This window comes from Eschscholzia californica, unplaced genomic scaffold (genome assembly GCF_041429995.1).
Source record: "Eschscholzia californica isolate CP2 unplaced genomic scaffold, dmEscCali1.0.p SCAF_5, whole genome shotgun sequence".
Classification (NCBI taxonomy): domain Eukaryota; kingdom Viridiplantae; phylum Streptophyta; class Magnoliopsida; order Ranunculales; family Papaveraceae; genus Eschscholzia; species Eschscholzia californica.
Window position 1 is genome coordinate 10,663,266 of NW_028238472.1, and position 12,769 is coordinate 10,676,034.

The 12,769-nt window shown below is 36.4% G+C and overlaps 1 protein-coding gene across 12 annotated transcripts; it reads right to left on the reverse strand.

The window, feature by feature from the left end:
• Window positions 1-997: 997 nt before the first annotated feature.
• LOC147537001 (protein IQ-domain 26-like) lies at window positions 998-7,534 on the reverse strand. Of its 12 annotated transcripts, XM_086644122.1 has the most exons (5): window positions 7,304-7,530; window positions 4,946-6,928; window positions 2,303-2,717; window positions 2,001-2,207; window positions 998-1,909 (listed from the first exon to the last, which is right to left on the reverse strand). In XM_086644122.1, the coding sequence occupies exons 3-5, from the start codon at window positions 2,693-2,695 to the stop codon at window positions 1,235-1,237; spliced, it is 1,275 nt and encodes a 424-aa protein (XP_086500248.1). In that variant the 5' UTR covers window positions 2,696-2,717; window positions 4,946-6,928; window positions 7,304-7,530; the 3' UTR covers window positions 998-1,234. The 12 variants fall into 12 exon arrangements, 9 of the variants coding, with proteins under 9 accessions (XP_086500248.1, XP_086500247.1, XP_086500246.1 ...); XR_015226159.1 differs by having other exon boundaries at window positions 4,946-7,534; XR_015226160.1 differs by having other exon boundaries at window positions 1,997-2,207; window positions 4,946-7,534.
• Between the last annotated feature and the right edge of the window lie 5,235 nt (window positions 7,535-12,769).

Consider the following 12,769-nt stretch of genomic DNA (forward strand, 5'->3'; position numbering starts at 1 on the left):
TTTTTTTTTTTTTTTTTTTGGCTGTGCTCTTCTCCGAAAATTTAGAAGACAGAGATTCAATTCACAGTAATAAAAATTCAACATTTTATTGATTTGTGTTAATAGGGTATTAATCAACTGAAGATACGAGTAAATGAATCTTAGCTCTCTACGATTGTCTTAAGTGTCTTTCTACGATTTTTAGTGTCAAAAATGTATAATGATGACAACTGTAGAGCTTACTTGCACTGATAGATCTTGAAGACAATTTGTTCCCTAACCGAGTCATATCAATAGAAATGAAATTGAACATATACTCCATATATTTTCATATTTCGGAATTTCTCAAATTTAATAATTAGTTTCTTAAAGTATGGGTTTAATTGTAAAGTATGGGAAGTAGAGTTATGGTGTTATTACAATATTTAGTTAGTATAGGAATGATATCAACAAAAACATAGAAAAACAAATTTGAGAACCCAAAATAGCTCAAAAACCAACACCATTCAAAGACAAAAATATACAAATCAAACCACAAATATTGCACATGGAGACTATGGGTATCCCTTTGTTTGTGGGTTCCAAACAAAGGTTCACCTCCCCTACAATTTAGATTCCTTCCACTTGTTTGGGAAGAGTGTCCTCCTTTGTAGGACCCACATTTAATATTTCCCATATTTTATTCAATTAGTTTTAATTAAAAAGTTTGAATTTTCACATTTAATATTTCCCATATTTTATTGATATTGGTAATGTCGATCACATAAGCAGTCTTATCAATTACATTAGAAACACATTAGATCTCAATAGATTTAGGTCTCAGAGAAATGGCATTAAGTTTCCATAACATTCACATTGTTATAGGGTTGAAATTTGAAATTCGCTTCTTCGATTTTATGTAATATCCTAAATGTAATCGTACCAAAGTATATTTAGTAAGTAGAAGTTTGTTTTCTTCGTTGTCTTAATCCGATTTGTTTAAGAACTCAAAATCAATAATTCAAACGAGCTATTCAGATAAAATTAAATACTATGTGATTTGACTCGAATCAATTTAAATCTCAAATTAGATTTAGAAGAAAAAAAACACACTACCTAAAAATTCCATTAGCATCTGATACACAATAAAATTTCAAGCCAGATCTTGTTTGTGAATTTACAAGCACATTCTATGTTGTACTTTTTGAGTTACACTGTCAATAACTAAAAACAGAAGAGAGAGAAAGAAAAAAGGCTTTATTGTTCAACTCTCTCATCACCATCTACTCTGCAAATAATCTCTATCTGTTTCATGAACAATATTCTCTGATAACTCATGATTAAGTTTTGCCATTACAGTGTTCTTGAAATTCAAAACTTCTTGAGCTTGAGAACAAGATTTTCTCATCTTAATCCCACTTAAACTAGCTCTTGATTCAACAAATTCATTCAATGAAATCTTCTTCTTTCTAGGAGTAACTTGTTCAGGTCTCTGTTTCGGAGCACTATTTGATCTTAATTTTGCTTTGAATGATTGAGTATTTCCCATATAACTTGGGAAATTTCTGTAATCCCTGAAGAAACTATCAGCACAAACACTTTTAGCAGGTGTAACTGGTATATTTGATCCATTAGAATTCATAAATCTTGGAGTATTTTGTGCTGTTGAGAATTTATATTCATCTCCCATAAAACCCCAATCGGATTCTGGGTAGTTACTGCAATCTGGAATCGATAATCGAGCTGGAACTTTACATTGAACTGGAGATTCACATAGATCTGCCATTGGAGTAATATATGATCTTCGAGTTCTCGGTTTTGGTCTGTAAGTATCTACTTCAACGATTTTCGGACTCTCGTCGGAAGTATTCATTCCTGTTTCGGTAAATGATGATAATCTCCTACTGTGAATTGATGAACCGTAATCACTTCGAGATTCATCTAACCTTTCCTGCAAAAATTATAAAAGAAAATGAGCCAAGTTTGAAGGTTTATAGATCAAAAGGGTTCACAATGAAAGCAGTGCTTGAGCTCCAACTTACAATAGATTTACGAGATCGAATTTCTGGTTGAAACCTATGATCTTTGTGAGAAAAACTACGAGTTCGATGTGATCGGACAGTAGCTTGAGCTCTAATTAGAGCTTGCATACTGTAAAGAGTTGCTGTTGCTTGTTTTCTAACTAAATAACCTCTAACTAGAGCTTGAATCTTTACTAGTCCTTTTAAAGCTCTCAAGGCTTTTCTTGCCTGCAAAATTAAAAACCCATGTCTGATTCAGTAAGAAGAATTTAATATAATGGAAAGACTGTAGAAGAGAGAGAGCGAGAACAAAACCCACTTACCAAAAAACCTCTGAAAACAGTTTGAATCTTAACAGAAGCCCATTTCTCTCTACCTCCATTAAACATGGTTCCTCTTCCATTACTAGTAAGTCTAACAACAGCAACAGCAGCTTGAGCAGCAGCAACAGCAGCATCGGCAGCAGCAGCAGTAGCTGCCGCAACAGCAATTGCGTGTTTGTTCTGTTCATCTCCACTCTCACTATAAAATGATCTCAACCAAACAGCCTCGGCTACCGGTATACTCACCGGAATCAAACCTGGAATCCGACCCACATCACCGGAATCCCTCCCAGACATTTTGAAGCTCCGTTTTTTCATATCTGAATTTTCTTTCTGCTCCATATCTTTCTTTGACCCAAACAAATTCTTAAACCACCTTGTTGCTCTTCCCATTTTGATGAGATCCCCAAGTAACCTTGGAAAGAGATAATGAGGAATAAGTAAAAATAAGAAACCAGAGAGAAAGTTTAACAGAGAAATGCTCTTAAATTTCTCCCTCTATGTTTCTCAAGAAGCATAACAGGGAACTAACTTATCAGAAGGGAGAGAGAGAGAGAGAGAGGATAAGAAAAAGAATAAATAGAAAGCAGTAATCTTTAATGAGAGAATAAAGGAGAGAAAGAAAAGATTGGTGGAAAAAGATAAAAGGGTTTTTGAAGGTAAAGACCTGTCAACACCTTAGTACATGACAAGACAATTTCATGGATATATATAAAGAAGAGATTAGTATTTGAAACCTCTGTTAAACAAACAGAAAGTTACAGATACACATAAATCCATTCAAAAGAAACTAGTAAAATATAATCATATATATATATATATAGAGAGAGAGAGAGAGAGAGAGAGAAAGTATGAGGACAGAGAAAGTATGGTAAGACTAATCCACCATCTCAAATTCAAAAAACAAGTTGAATTTTTCTTCATCCAATGAGGAACTTCAGAGAAACTATACAGAAAACAGTACCTCTCTCTCTCTCTCACTATCTAGAGCAACGTGTCCTTAAATAAAGAAAGATACTTCACTCTCTCAGTAGTTGTTCTCAGACTTGAATCTCTTTTATGGGTCTTCTCCTTTCTTTATTCTTTCCCACTACCCTCCTCTCTTTCTCTCTCTCCCTTTTTCAATTGTTATAGTAGTAACTTATAAGCTTAAATCTATTACTAATTCCAATATGTGAAGCTTAAGTACACAAGTATTTGAATTTATAATAGCATAGATGTGGTATCAGAAGTACTTCACTCTTATTTCCTATGTAATTAAACCTAGATATGTAGTTAGATTTCTTACATATATAAACCCTTGCCCTTAAATATACAACACTTATTTCATACTATGGTATACATTATTCTCCTCAACTTATTCTAACCTTCTGAAATACTACTCACTCAAATATATATTAATCAACATCGGAAAAATCGAAATTTATCTTACTTCACTTTTACTTTAGGCCGTTCAGAATAAGAATCGTGAATTCGCCGCTAGTTGCATCTCTATAGTCTGAAGTGAAAGTGCAAATTCGCTTTCATTTTCTCATACAAAATTGTCCCCTTTAATGCCTTCGTGATTGTCTTTGTTGTCCTTGTTTACCAAATCCAATGATCTACTCTCTCTACCAGTATAGGTTGGAAGGTGATTATTAGAATCACTAGTAAGAAGAGGAGGAACAACATAATCACTAATGGAGGCATGTTTCTGTAGAGGACCATGTTTTTGAAGTATTTGCAGTGTTTCTCTCATTGAAGGCCTAGGTGAAGGTAAAGTATTAGTACAAATCACCCCAAGTTTGAAAACCATTCTCATTTCCTCCAAGTGACGATCTTCTTTCACTTCTTCATCCAATAAAACGTCTAGAGTACTTACTTCTTGGAATTGTTGCCATGCCCATTCTGCTAGGTTTGTGTGTTCGTCGCCTCTGTTGGGTTCTTTTCCAGTCGCCAGTTCCAAAAGTACCACCCCAAAGCTATAAACATCAATTTTTTCGTCTACTTTCTTTGTTTGACCATACTCTGAAATACAAAAATTATGATCTTAAAGGAAGACCCCTAATACAAATGTACATATAATAGTGAAACAATTGCATGATGACCTATGGTTTTCTCTGTTATGATAAAAAAAAGTGTTATAGTTGCAAGTCCCATATAAACTGGGGGAGCATCAAGAGCTGAATCTACAGGAGCGTAGTATGTGTCGAGGCCTAACTTTGTGCATGTTGAGCTTGGACTGGGCAACGGAAATAGTGATAATAATGGAAACTGATGTGGTTCGTGTTGTCATACATTATATTAGAGTTGGGACGAGTCGTCTCTATGAGGCTTTTTGGTGGGCTTGTCGAAACTTGGGTAAAGTTCAGGAATTTTGTGAAGGCCTTTTGGGTGGGCTTCCAGAGTTTATATAAGGAGTAAAATCCTCTGCCTTGCGCTTGGACCTGGGCGGCAAAATCAGGGATACCATCGACAAGAGTTGGGACTCAGATTTCTCCAAAACCTGTCATGATATTTAATTACAATGGTAACATACTAGTTAAGGAGTAAAACTTTTCCAAATTTAAGATGTCACATGTACTAGTGAGATAGTCTGCTATTGTTCTGAATTCTACACCTAGAAACAAAATAACATAGACATTGCTTGAAGAGTTCTTTTACCTGGAGCTATGTATCCAAATGTTCCTGCAACAACTGAAGTTGAATTAGGCTCTCCTGGTTTGGTCAACAGCTTGGCTAGCCCAAAATCTGCTACCTTTGCCTTGAATTCAGAATCCAACAAGATATTACTCGACTTAACGTCACGATGAATGATCGACGGAGAACAGTTATGATGAAGGTAAGATAGCCCTTGAGCAGTTCCAATTGCAATTTCCATTCGCTTTGGCCAATCCAGAAATGGTTGACCATTCAAATTTGATGGTCTTTTTTTCCTTCCGTGAAGCAACTCATACAAGCTACCATTTTCCATGAAATCATAAATAAGAAGCTTTGAATTCTTACTCGAAATACAACACAACAATTTCACTATATTGCTATGTCTAACTGTTCCCAATGTTTGTACTTCACTCTGAAATTCCTTCTCCATTTTCTGCACTAACTTCCCTTTACCGTTAATCTTCTTAACTGCAACATAACTTCCCGAACTATTAATGGGTACTTTGTAAACTGTACCAGATCCACCTCTTCCAATCAGATTATCCTCACTTAAATTAGACAGAATGTCTGTTTCTGTAAAACTCAATCTATGAAATGTAGTCAACTTCCATGTTGCAGGAGCTTCTTCTCCGCCTTTTCGCTTTCGGAAACATCTCACTGCTAATAATACTAACAATATTGCAATGATGAAAATAGCTACAGAAAGGACTATCATCATGATCAATAATCGATGCGATAATTTGCTTGAATTTCTTAATTGAGAAAGGCAAGATCGATTGTGAAAAATTTGGTTACTTCCACATAGACCAGAGTTGTTCAAGAAACTTGTTATGTATCCTTGACCTTCTAATGGAGTTGGGATTTTTCCAATGAAATTATTGGAAGAGAAGTTGAGGAAGATTTTGTTTAAACGACCAAATTCAGATGGAATTTCACCAGAAAATTGGTTTTCCGACAAGTCGAGCTCGGTGAGATTAGTAAGTTTGGCAAAATCTGAGGGAAGTTCACCCGAGAGATGATTTCGACTTAGAGTTAGTATTTTTAAAGAACTCCATGAGATTATCTTAGAAGGAAGACGACCAGAAAGTTGATTTCCATTTAAAGAGAGAGTAAGAAGCTTAGAGAGAGAAGTTAGTTCAACAGGAATTTTGCCTGAAAATTCATTGTTGATTCCTGTGAACACCTCTATATTAGGAGATTCAGAGATCTGGGTAGGAATTTTTCCAGTGAATCTGTTGTTATTCATCTCAATTCTCTTTAAATTTGATGACAACTTATCTGGAAATTCACCGGAAAATAAATTATCCCCAATATTAACAGTAGTGAGATTAGTCAGTGACCAGAAACCTGATAGAATCTCACCGGAAAATTCATTATGGTGAAGAACAACATCTACCAAACTATTACAATTCTGAAAGGATTTTGGTAATCCTCCGGTCAGATAGTTAGAATAAAATGCAATTCCGAGCAAAACACCACCAGCACATAAATTCTCTGGTAAATTTCCAGTAAGCTTATTATCCGAAGCTTCAAAATATATAAGTTTGGAATGAAACCCTAATTCTGGAGGTAAAATACCAGTGAATTTGTTTCTAAACAGACGAGAATCCGTCAGAGATGGAATCCGACCAATACTCGCCGGTATTTCTCCAGTTAAGCTATTAGTATGCATATCTAAAACACTCAAATTTCGCAACTTTCCGAAACCTTCCGGTATCGGTCCGGTGAGCTTGTTCATGGAGAGATCAATGTGGTTAAGATTCAAACATTCAATCTTGTTAGGGATTTCTCCAGATAATTTATTCCCCCAAAGATACAACTCTTTCAAATTCTTCAACAAAAATAAACTTTTAGGGATTTTCCCGCTAAAATTGTTTTCAGCCAAATTCAAAGTTTCAAGATTAGACAAATTACCGATCGTTTCTGGAATTTCTCCGATCAAATTCGCTTTCTGCATCCGTAAGTAGGTCAAGTTCTTCAACTGACCTAATTCTGGCGGAAATTTTGATGGCAGAAATTGATTAGTACCAAGTTCAAGTGATTCAAGATTGTAAAGACGACTAATTGAAGCAGGAATATAACCAGAGAAGTTATTAACTCCAAGATTAAGTGTTTTTAGGGTAGAAATCCGGTAAATATCATCAGGAATTGGTCCGATGAAGATATTCAGATAAAGATTAAGAATTTGAAGCTTTGAACAATTATACAGAAAAGTTGGAAATCTTTGAAAAATGTAATTTGAAGAGAAATCAATTTCGATGAGATTTTTGAGATCACAAATGAAATGTGGAATTTGTGAAGAGATATTAATGTTCGAAAGTTGGATATTAGTGACGGATCCAAGTTCATTACAGATTATACCTGTCCAATTACAGTGTGGTAAAGATGATGAAATCCATGAATCGATCAACGGTGGATTTCCCAATTTGTTCTTTAATTTCAACAGAATTGTTCGTTCTTGATCAGAATTGTGTATCAGTGAGTTGACAGATGATAAAAATGAGATAGAGAAGAGAAGAAGAAGAGAGAGAAAGTTATTTGGAGAGATCGAGTGGTGTTTGGACATTTTGATTTTTGAGAGGAGAAATGAAGAATTTTACAGACAAAGTGTTCTGGACCATTCTAAGAATGTGCGTGTAGTCTGTGGTGTCCGTCATCATGTCGTAATGAAAATTGTTCTTCAAAACAATTATAGTGAAAAGGACTAATAGTTATGAGTCTAGATGACAAAATCAATTACTATATCATAGAAGTCACCAAAGGTTCAGATACATCAGAGAACAAAACAAAGACCCAAGAGGAAAGTGAACTGAAAGAGCTAAATGCACAAGACTTAAAGATCTTGGGTCAATTCAGCATGTGCCAGATTGTGCGCGACTACATTGTAATTTCGAGGGCAGTGGGTCACCGTGACGTGGAAGGATCTCAGCCGTATACGGATATTCTCCAATTTTGTTGAGATTCACCATGGAACCGTTGATTCAGTAGATGAAAGACAAATCCAGAGATAAAGGTTGGGATAAATCCGGTCGTCCGTCCTAGATCAAAATGGTTAAATTAGATCTTGGGCATTAAATTGTCAATCTATTACCATCCTTAATCCCAACTCATCTTTAAACCAGATGGCCATCCAAATGGGTTACATTTCAGATTTACATTTTTTCCTACAAATCAATTGTCCACATTTATGATCTTAATCCAAATTTTCTCTTTTCTTTCTCTCTACGGGAAAATCTCACTACACTCTCTTAATCTTCTACTTTCCCTCTTTCTGTTTAACTCATGAACTAGTTTCCTACAAATTAAATTTATAATAAAAAACAATAATAATGAAATTAAATATGATGGAATCTTTAACCACAATTTCTCCCTCCCTCTTCTTGCAAACGGCTAATGAATCAATTGCTCGAAATAAAGCGCATCAAAACTCATCCCATCATATCCTTAATTTCCCAATTTGTGGTATGAATAATATATATTGTTAAGAGTTTGAATTCTGTTTTTCAGACTGCAAGCACGGGGAAGCAGAAAGAGCATGATAATAGAGCCATAGTTTCATTGCATCATTTTTTTATTTCGCAATTTGTGGAAATGAATTATAAACTGTTAAGAGTTTGATTTCTGTTTTTCAGACTGTAAGCATGGAGAGAACAAAGAGCATAACAATGGAGCCATAGTTACAAGTACAGTATTATCAGGTAAGGTTTATACATTTAACAAACGGTTGAAATGTGTGTCAAGTCAAAATCTTGCAGAAATGTGTTATTTTTGTTCAAGTGTGAGAAAGGTGTTAGATACAACATTCATTTTTTTCCATAGCTATGACATACTGGTATTTTAATTATTCGAGAGAAATGGAGACTTCTGGTATGACAAATTTCATTTTTGTTACGTCTGAGGGAGAAGAAGTGAATCATTTGAGTTGTGATTTTTGCGAAAGGAATTAAGCTTTTACAAGCACATTTATACTGTTTAATTGCAAACTCAGGTTTCGTATACGATTTCTTAGGCTTCTTTTTCTCGTCAACACAAATAGATTAATTGTGAATAACTCCTTTAACAACACCAAAAAGCTGATTACTGTTTGATGGTTGTTTACCAACATAAATTAACTTTTCTTTCTGCTTTCTGTACTACTATTGAAATCATTAGAAAATGCTCAATTATACCATTGAAATATGATTCTTGCATGTTTGATAAAACTGTTCACCCAGATGTTCCATAATATGAAGAAAATAGGTATTGGGTCTCTTGATTTCATTGAAAATGCTTATGTTTTGCATTTTATATGATTTTCTATGGATTCACTGAATAAAATGTTATTGTTTCTCTTGATTTTTACCATTTAAAATAGGTAAATTTAGTATTTTTAATGCTCATTTCACCTTTGAAGAAATGTTTCAACGTAATTAAGAAACTACTAAAATACATATAGCCCTCACCATAGGTTTAGAATTAGGTCTTTTTATGCTCCTTTTCTGTGTGAAGAATGTTCGGACGAAAATGAAGAAACTATTGACTTAGTTTTTATGCTTCGTTGTGAATTAAAGGACCTAGGCACTGCTTAATATGATCTTGATATTACTTTACGAAGTGAGGGTCCACTTGTGAATGATCTTCTTTTGATTTCTAGATGCATGGTCGATGTTTGACGATGACAATTCAAATAGTTTTAGTTTTTCGGATAAGACTTTTAACAACTTGTAGTTTATGTATAACTGTTAGTACTAAAGTTCGCGGAAGCTATCAAACATATCCTTGAAATTGATCCAACTATGAAAATTAATCGAGAAGCTAAGCCAAAAACTAAATATGCAAATAGAATTAACAAGGTTCGGCTTAAAGTCTACGTCCTCGGGCGAACAAGAAAACTTTATTGAAAGATAGATGAAGACGACTCACACAACCCGCAAGTTTGTCCCAAGATGGTATCGTATAGAAATTAACCTTATATACTAGATCTTCGACGACCGATAAATTAAACACCACTCAAAAGCAATGGATACACTTTCTCCCACAATTGCTCTCTCTCTCTCTCTAGCTCTCTACTGAATTGCTGTTGTTTGTTGTGTTGTATGTATAAGCACTCAAAACACTCCTATATATAGTATATGTAAACCGACTTCTAATTGTGAAAGCCAACAAGCCAAACAGCCTATAGAGATTTGAAACCGCCTCTCACAACACAAGCCAAACCGCATATAGAGATTTGAAACCACCTATAGAGATTTGAAACCGCCTCTCACAATTCTCCACCTCGTACACAATTTGATACACTTCAAATTTTGGACGAACACCAGGATACTCCTTGTAAGATATATCTGCTTCTTGTAACTTCATTCGACTGCACCATATGACCATGGCTGCCTACGTACCCTTTTATAGGATCAAGCCTACCGTAGTTCTACCAACCCTTTAGATAAAGTTTACCTTATCGCCATTACGCCCTTTCGGGCAACTTAACACGAGCCGATTTGTAGCAATTCCAGGCAATGCTGAAACTTGCTACATGTCACCACTTTAGTCAACATGTCGGCGGGATTCTCATCTGTGTGAATCTTCATGAGAGAGACATCACCTTCCTCTATGACATCTCGTACGAAGTGATACCTGACATCGATATGCTTAGTACGAGCATGATGAACCTGATTCTTCGCCAAGTGGATCGCACTTTGACTATCACACCATACATCTACGCACTCCTGCTTAATCCCTAGATCATCCAGAACACTCCACAACCACAATGCTTCCTTCACACCCTCGGGCATAGCCATATACTCGGCCTCCGTAGTAGATAACGCAACTGTAGATTATAACATCGATCGCAAACTAACTGGAGCACCATGTACCCTAAATACATAACCAATAGTAGATCGTCTTCTATCTAGATCGTTAGCATAATCCGAGTCAACATAACCGCTTACCTGACATGTGTCTCCACCAAAGTACAAACCCGTATCAACAATACCCTTTAAGTACCTCAAGACCCACTTCACAGCTTCCCAATGTGTCTTCCCCGGGTTTGCCATAAACCTACTAACCACACTGACCGCTTTTGAAATATCCGGACGTGTACACCATAGCGTACATCAAACTGCCAACTGCACTAGCATACGGTACACGATCCATATGACCCTTCTCCACCGTAGTGGTGGGAGATTGTTTTCCCGAGAGTCTGAAGCGTGGTGCCAAAGTTGTTGACACCGCCTGCGCATTCTACATCCTGAATCGAGAAACTACTCGTTCGATGTAACCTTTCTAACTTAAGTACAGTTTCTTACTTGACCGCTCTCTCTTAATCTCCATTCCCAGTATCTTCTTTGCAGCGCCCATGTCTTTCATCTCAAACTCTTGACTGAGTTGAGATTTCAACTTATCTATCTCTACCATGCTTCGAGAAGCAATAAGCATGTCATCCACATATAAAAGGAGATAAATAAAGTCACATTCGTGAAGCTTGTTGATGTTACACAATAATCATAGTCACTTCTGCAAAAATCATGCTTTAGTATGAAAAAATCAAATCGTTTGTGTCATTGGCGAGGGGATTGTTTCAATCCGTAAAGAGACTTCTTCAAACAACATACTTGATTTTCTTTACCCTCAACCTTGTATCCCTCAGGTTGAGCCATATAAATTTCTTCTTCCAAATCACCGTGCAAGAAGACGGTGTTAACATCGAGTCGTTCCAGCTCAAGATCACTGTGAGCAACAATACTCAATAGCACCCGAATAGAAGTATGTTTCACGACCGGGGAGAAAATCTCATTATAGTCGACCCCTTCTTTCTGTGCACAACCCTTGACCACTAATCTTGCCTTATAACTTGTACCCTTGATCTCGGAAGAATCCTCTTTCTTCTTGTGCACCCATTTACAACCAATAACAAACTTACCTTTGGGCAATAGGACAACCTCCCATGTCTTGTTCTTGTGAAGAGACTCCATCTCTTCTTCCATAGCAACCAACCAACTCTCTCTCTCCTCTGTAGTAATAGCTTGTTTGAAGGTGACCGGCTCGTCGTCTTCCCCTGAGAGTGCATATTCAACTACATTTGCCTCCCCGTAATGCCTAAGAGGTTTGTCTGACCCTAACCTCTGTACCGCCTTATATAACCGTTTCGGCCGAGTGTGTACCGAAACATCCTGTTGTTGTTGTTGTTGTAAAGCTTGTACACCTACTCCTTGAACCTCCTCATGATCGTGTCCATCAATTTCCTCATCTTGAGTACTATCCTGATGCTCCACCTGATCATGATTCCTAGAAACCCGTTGGTCTTCGACTTTTACTTCCACTACTTGAGCTTTAGTAGACCTAACATCACCACAACTAGGCACCGTAGCTTTCGCCATAGCTACAATAGATGACTCATCAAACACCACATCTCTGCTGATTACAAACTTCTTGTCTTTCGTACACCATAGCCGATAACCCTTGACTCCTGTAGCATATCCTAAGAAAATTGCATTCTTTGCTCTATTATCAAGTTTGTTACCTTTGACATGGTAATAGGCCATACAACCGAAAATCCTAAGTCTCCCGTAATCTGCATGTTCACCTGACCATACCTCGTAAGGTATGCCGTCATCTAAAGAAGAATGTGGAGACTTGTTCACAATATAACATGCTGTAGCAACAGATTCTGCCCACTATTCTACGTTTAATCCCGAATTGGAGCGCATACATCTAGCCTTCTCAAGTAGTGTACGGTTCAATCTCTCTGCGACTCCATTCTGCTGAGGTGTGTTTAGTACTGTCCAGTGCCTCACAATGCCTTCCTGATTACAAAACTCCTTGAATGCCCTATCTGTGTACTCGGTCCCATTA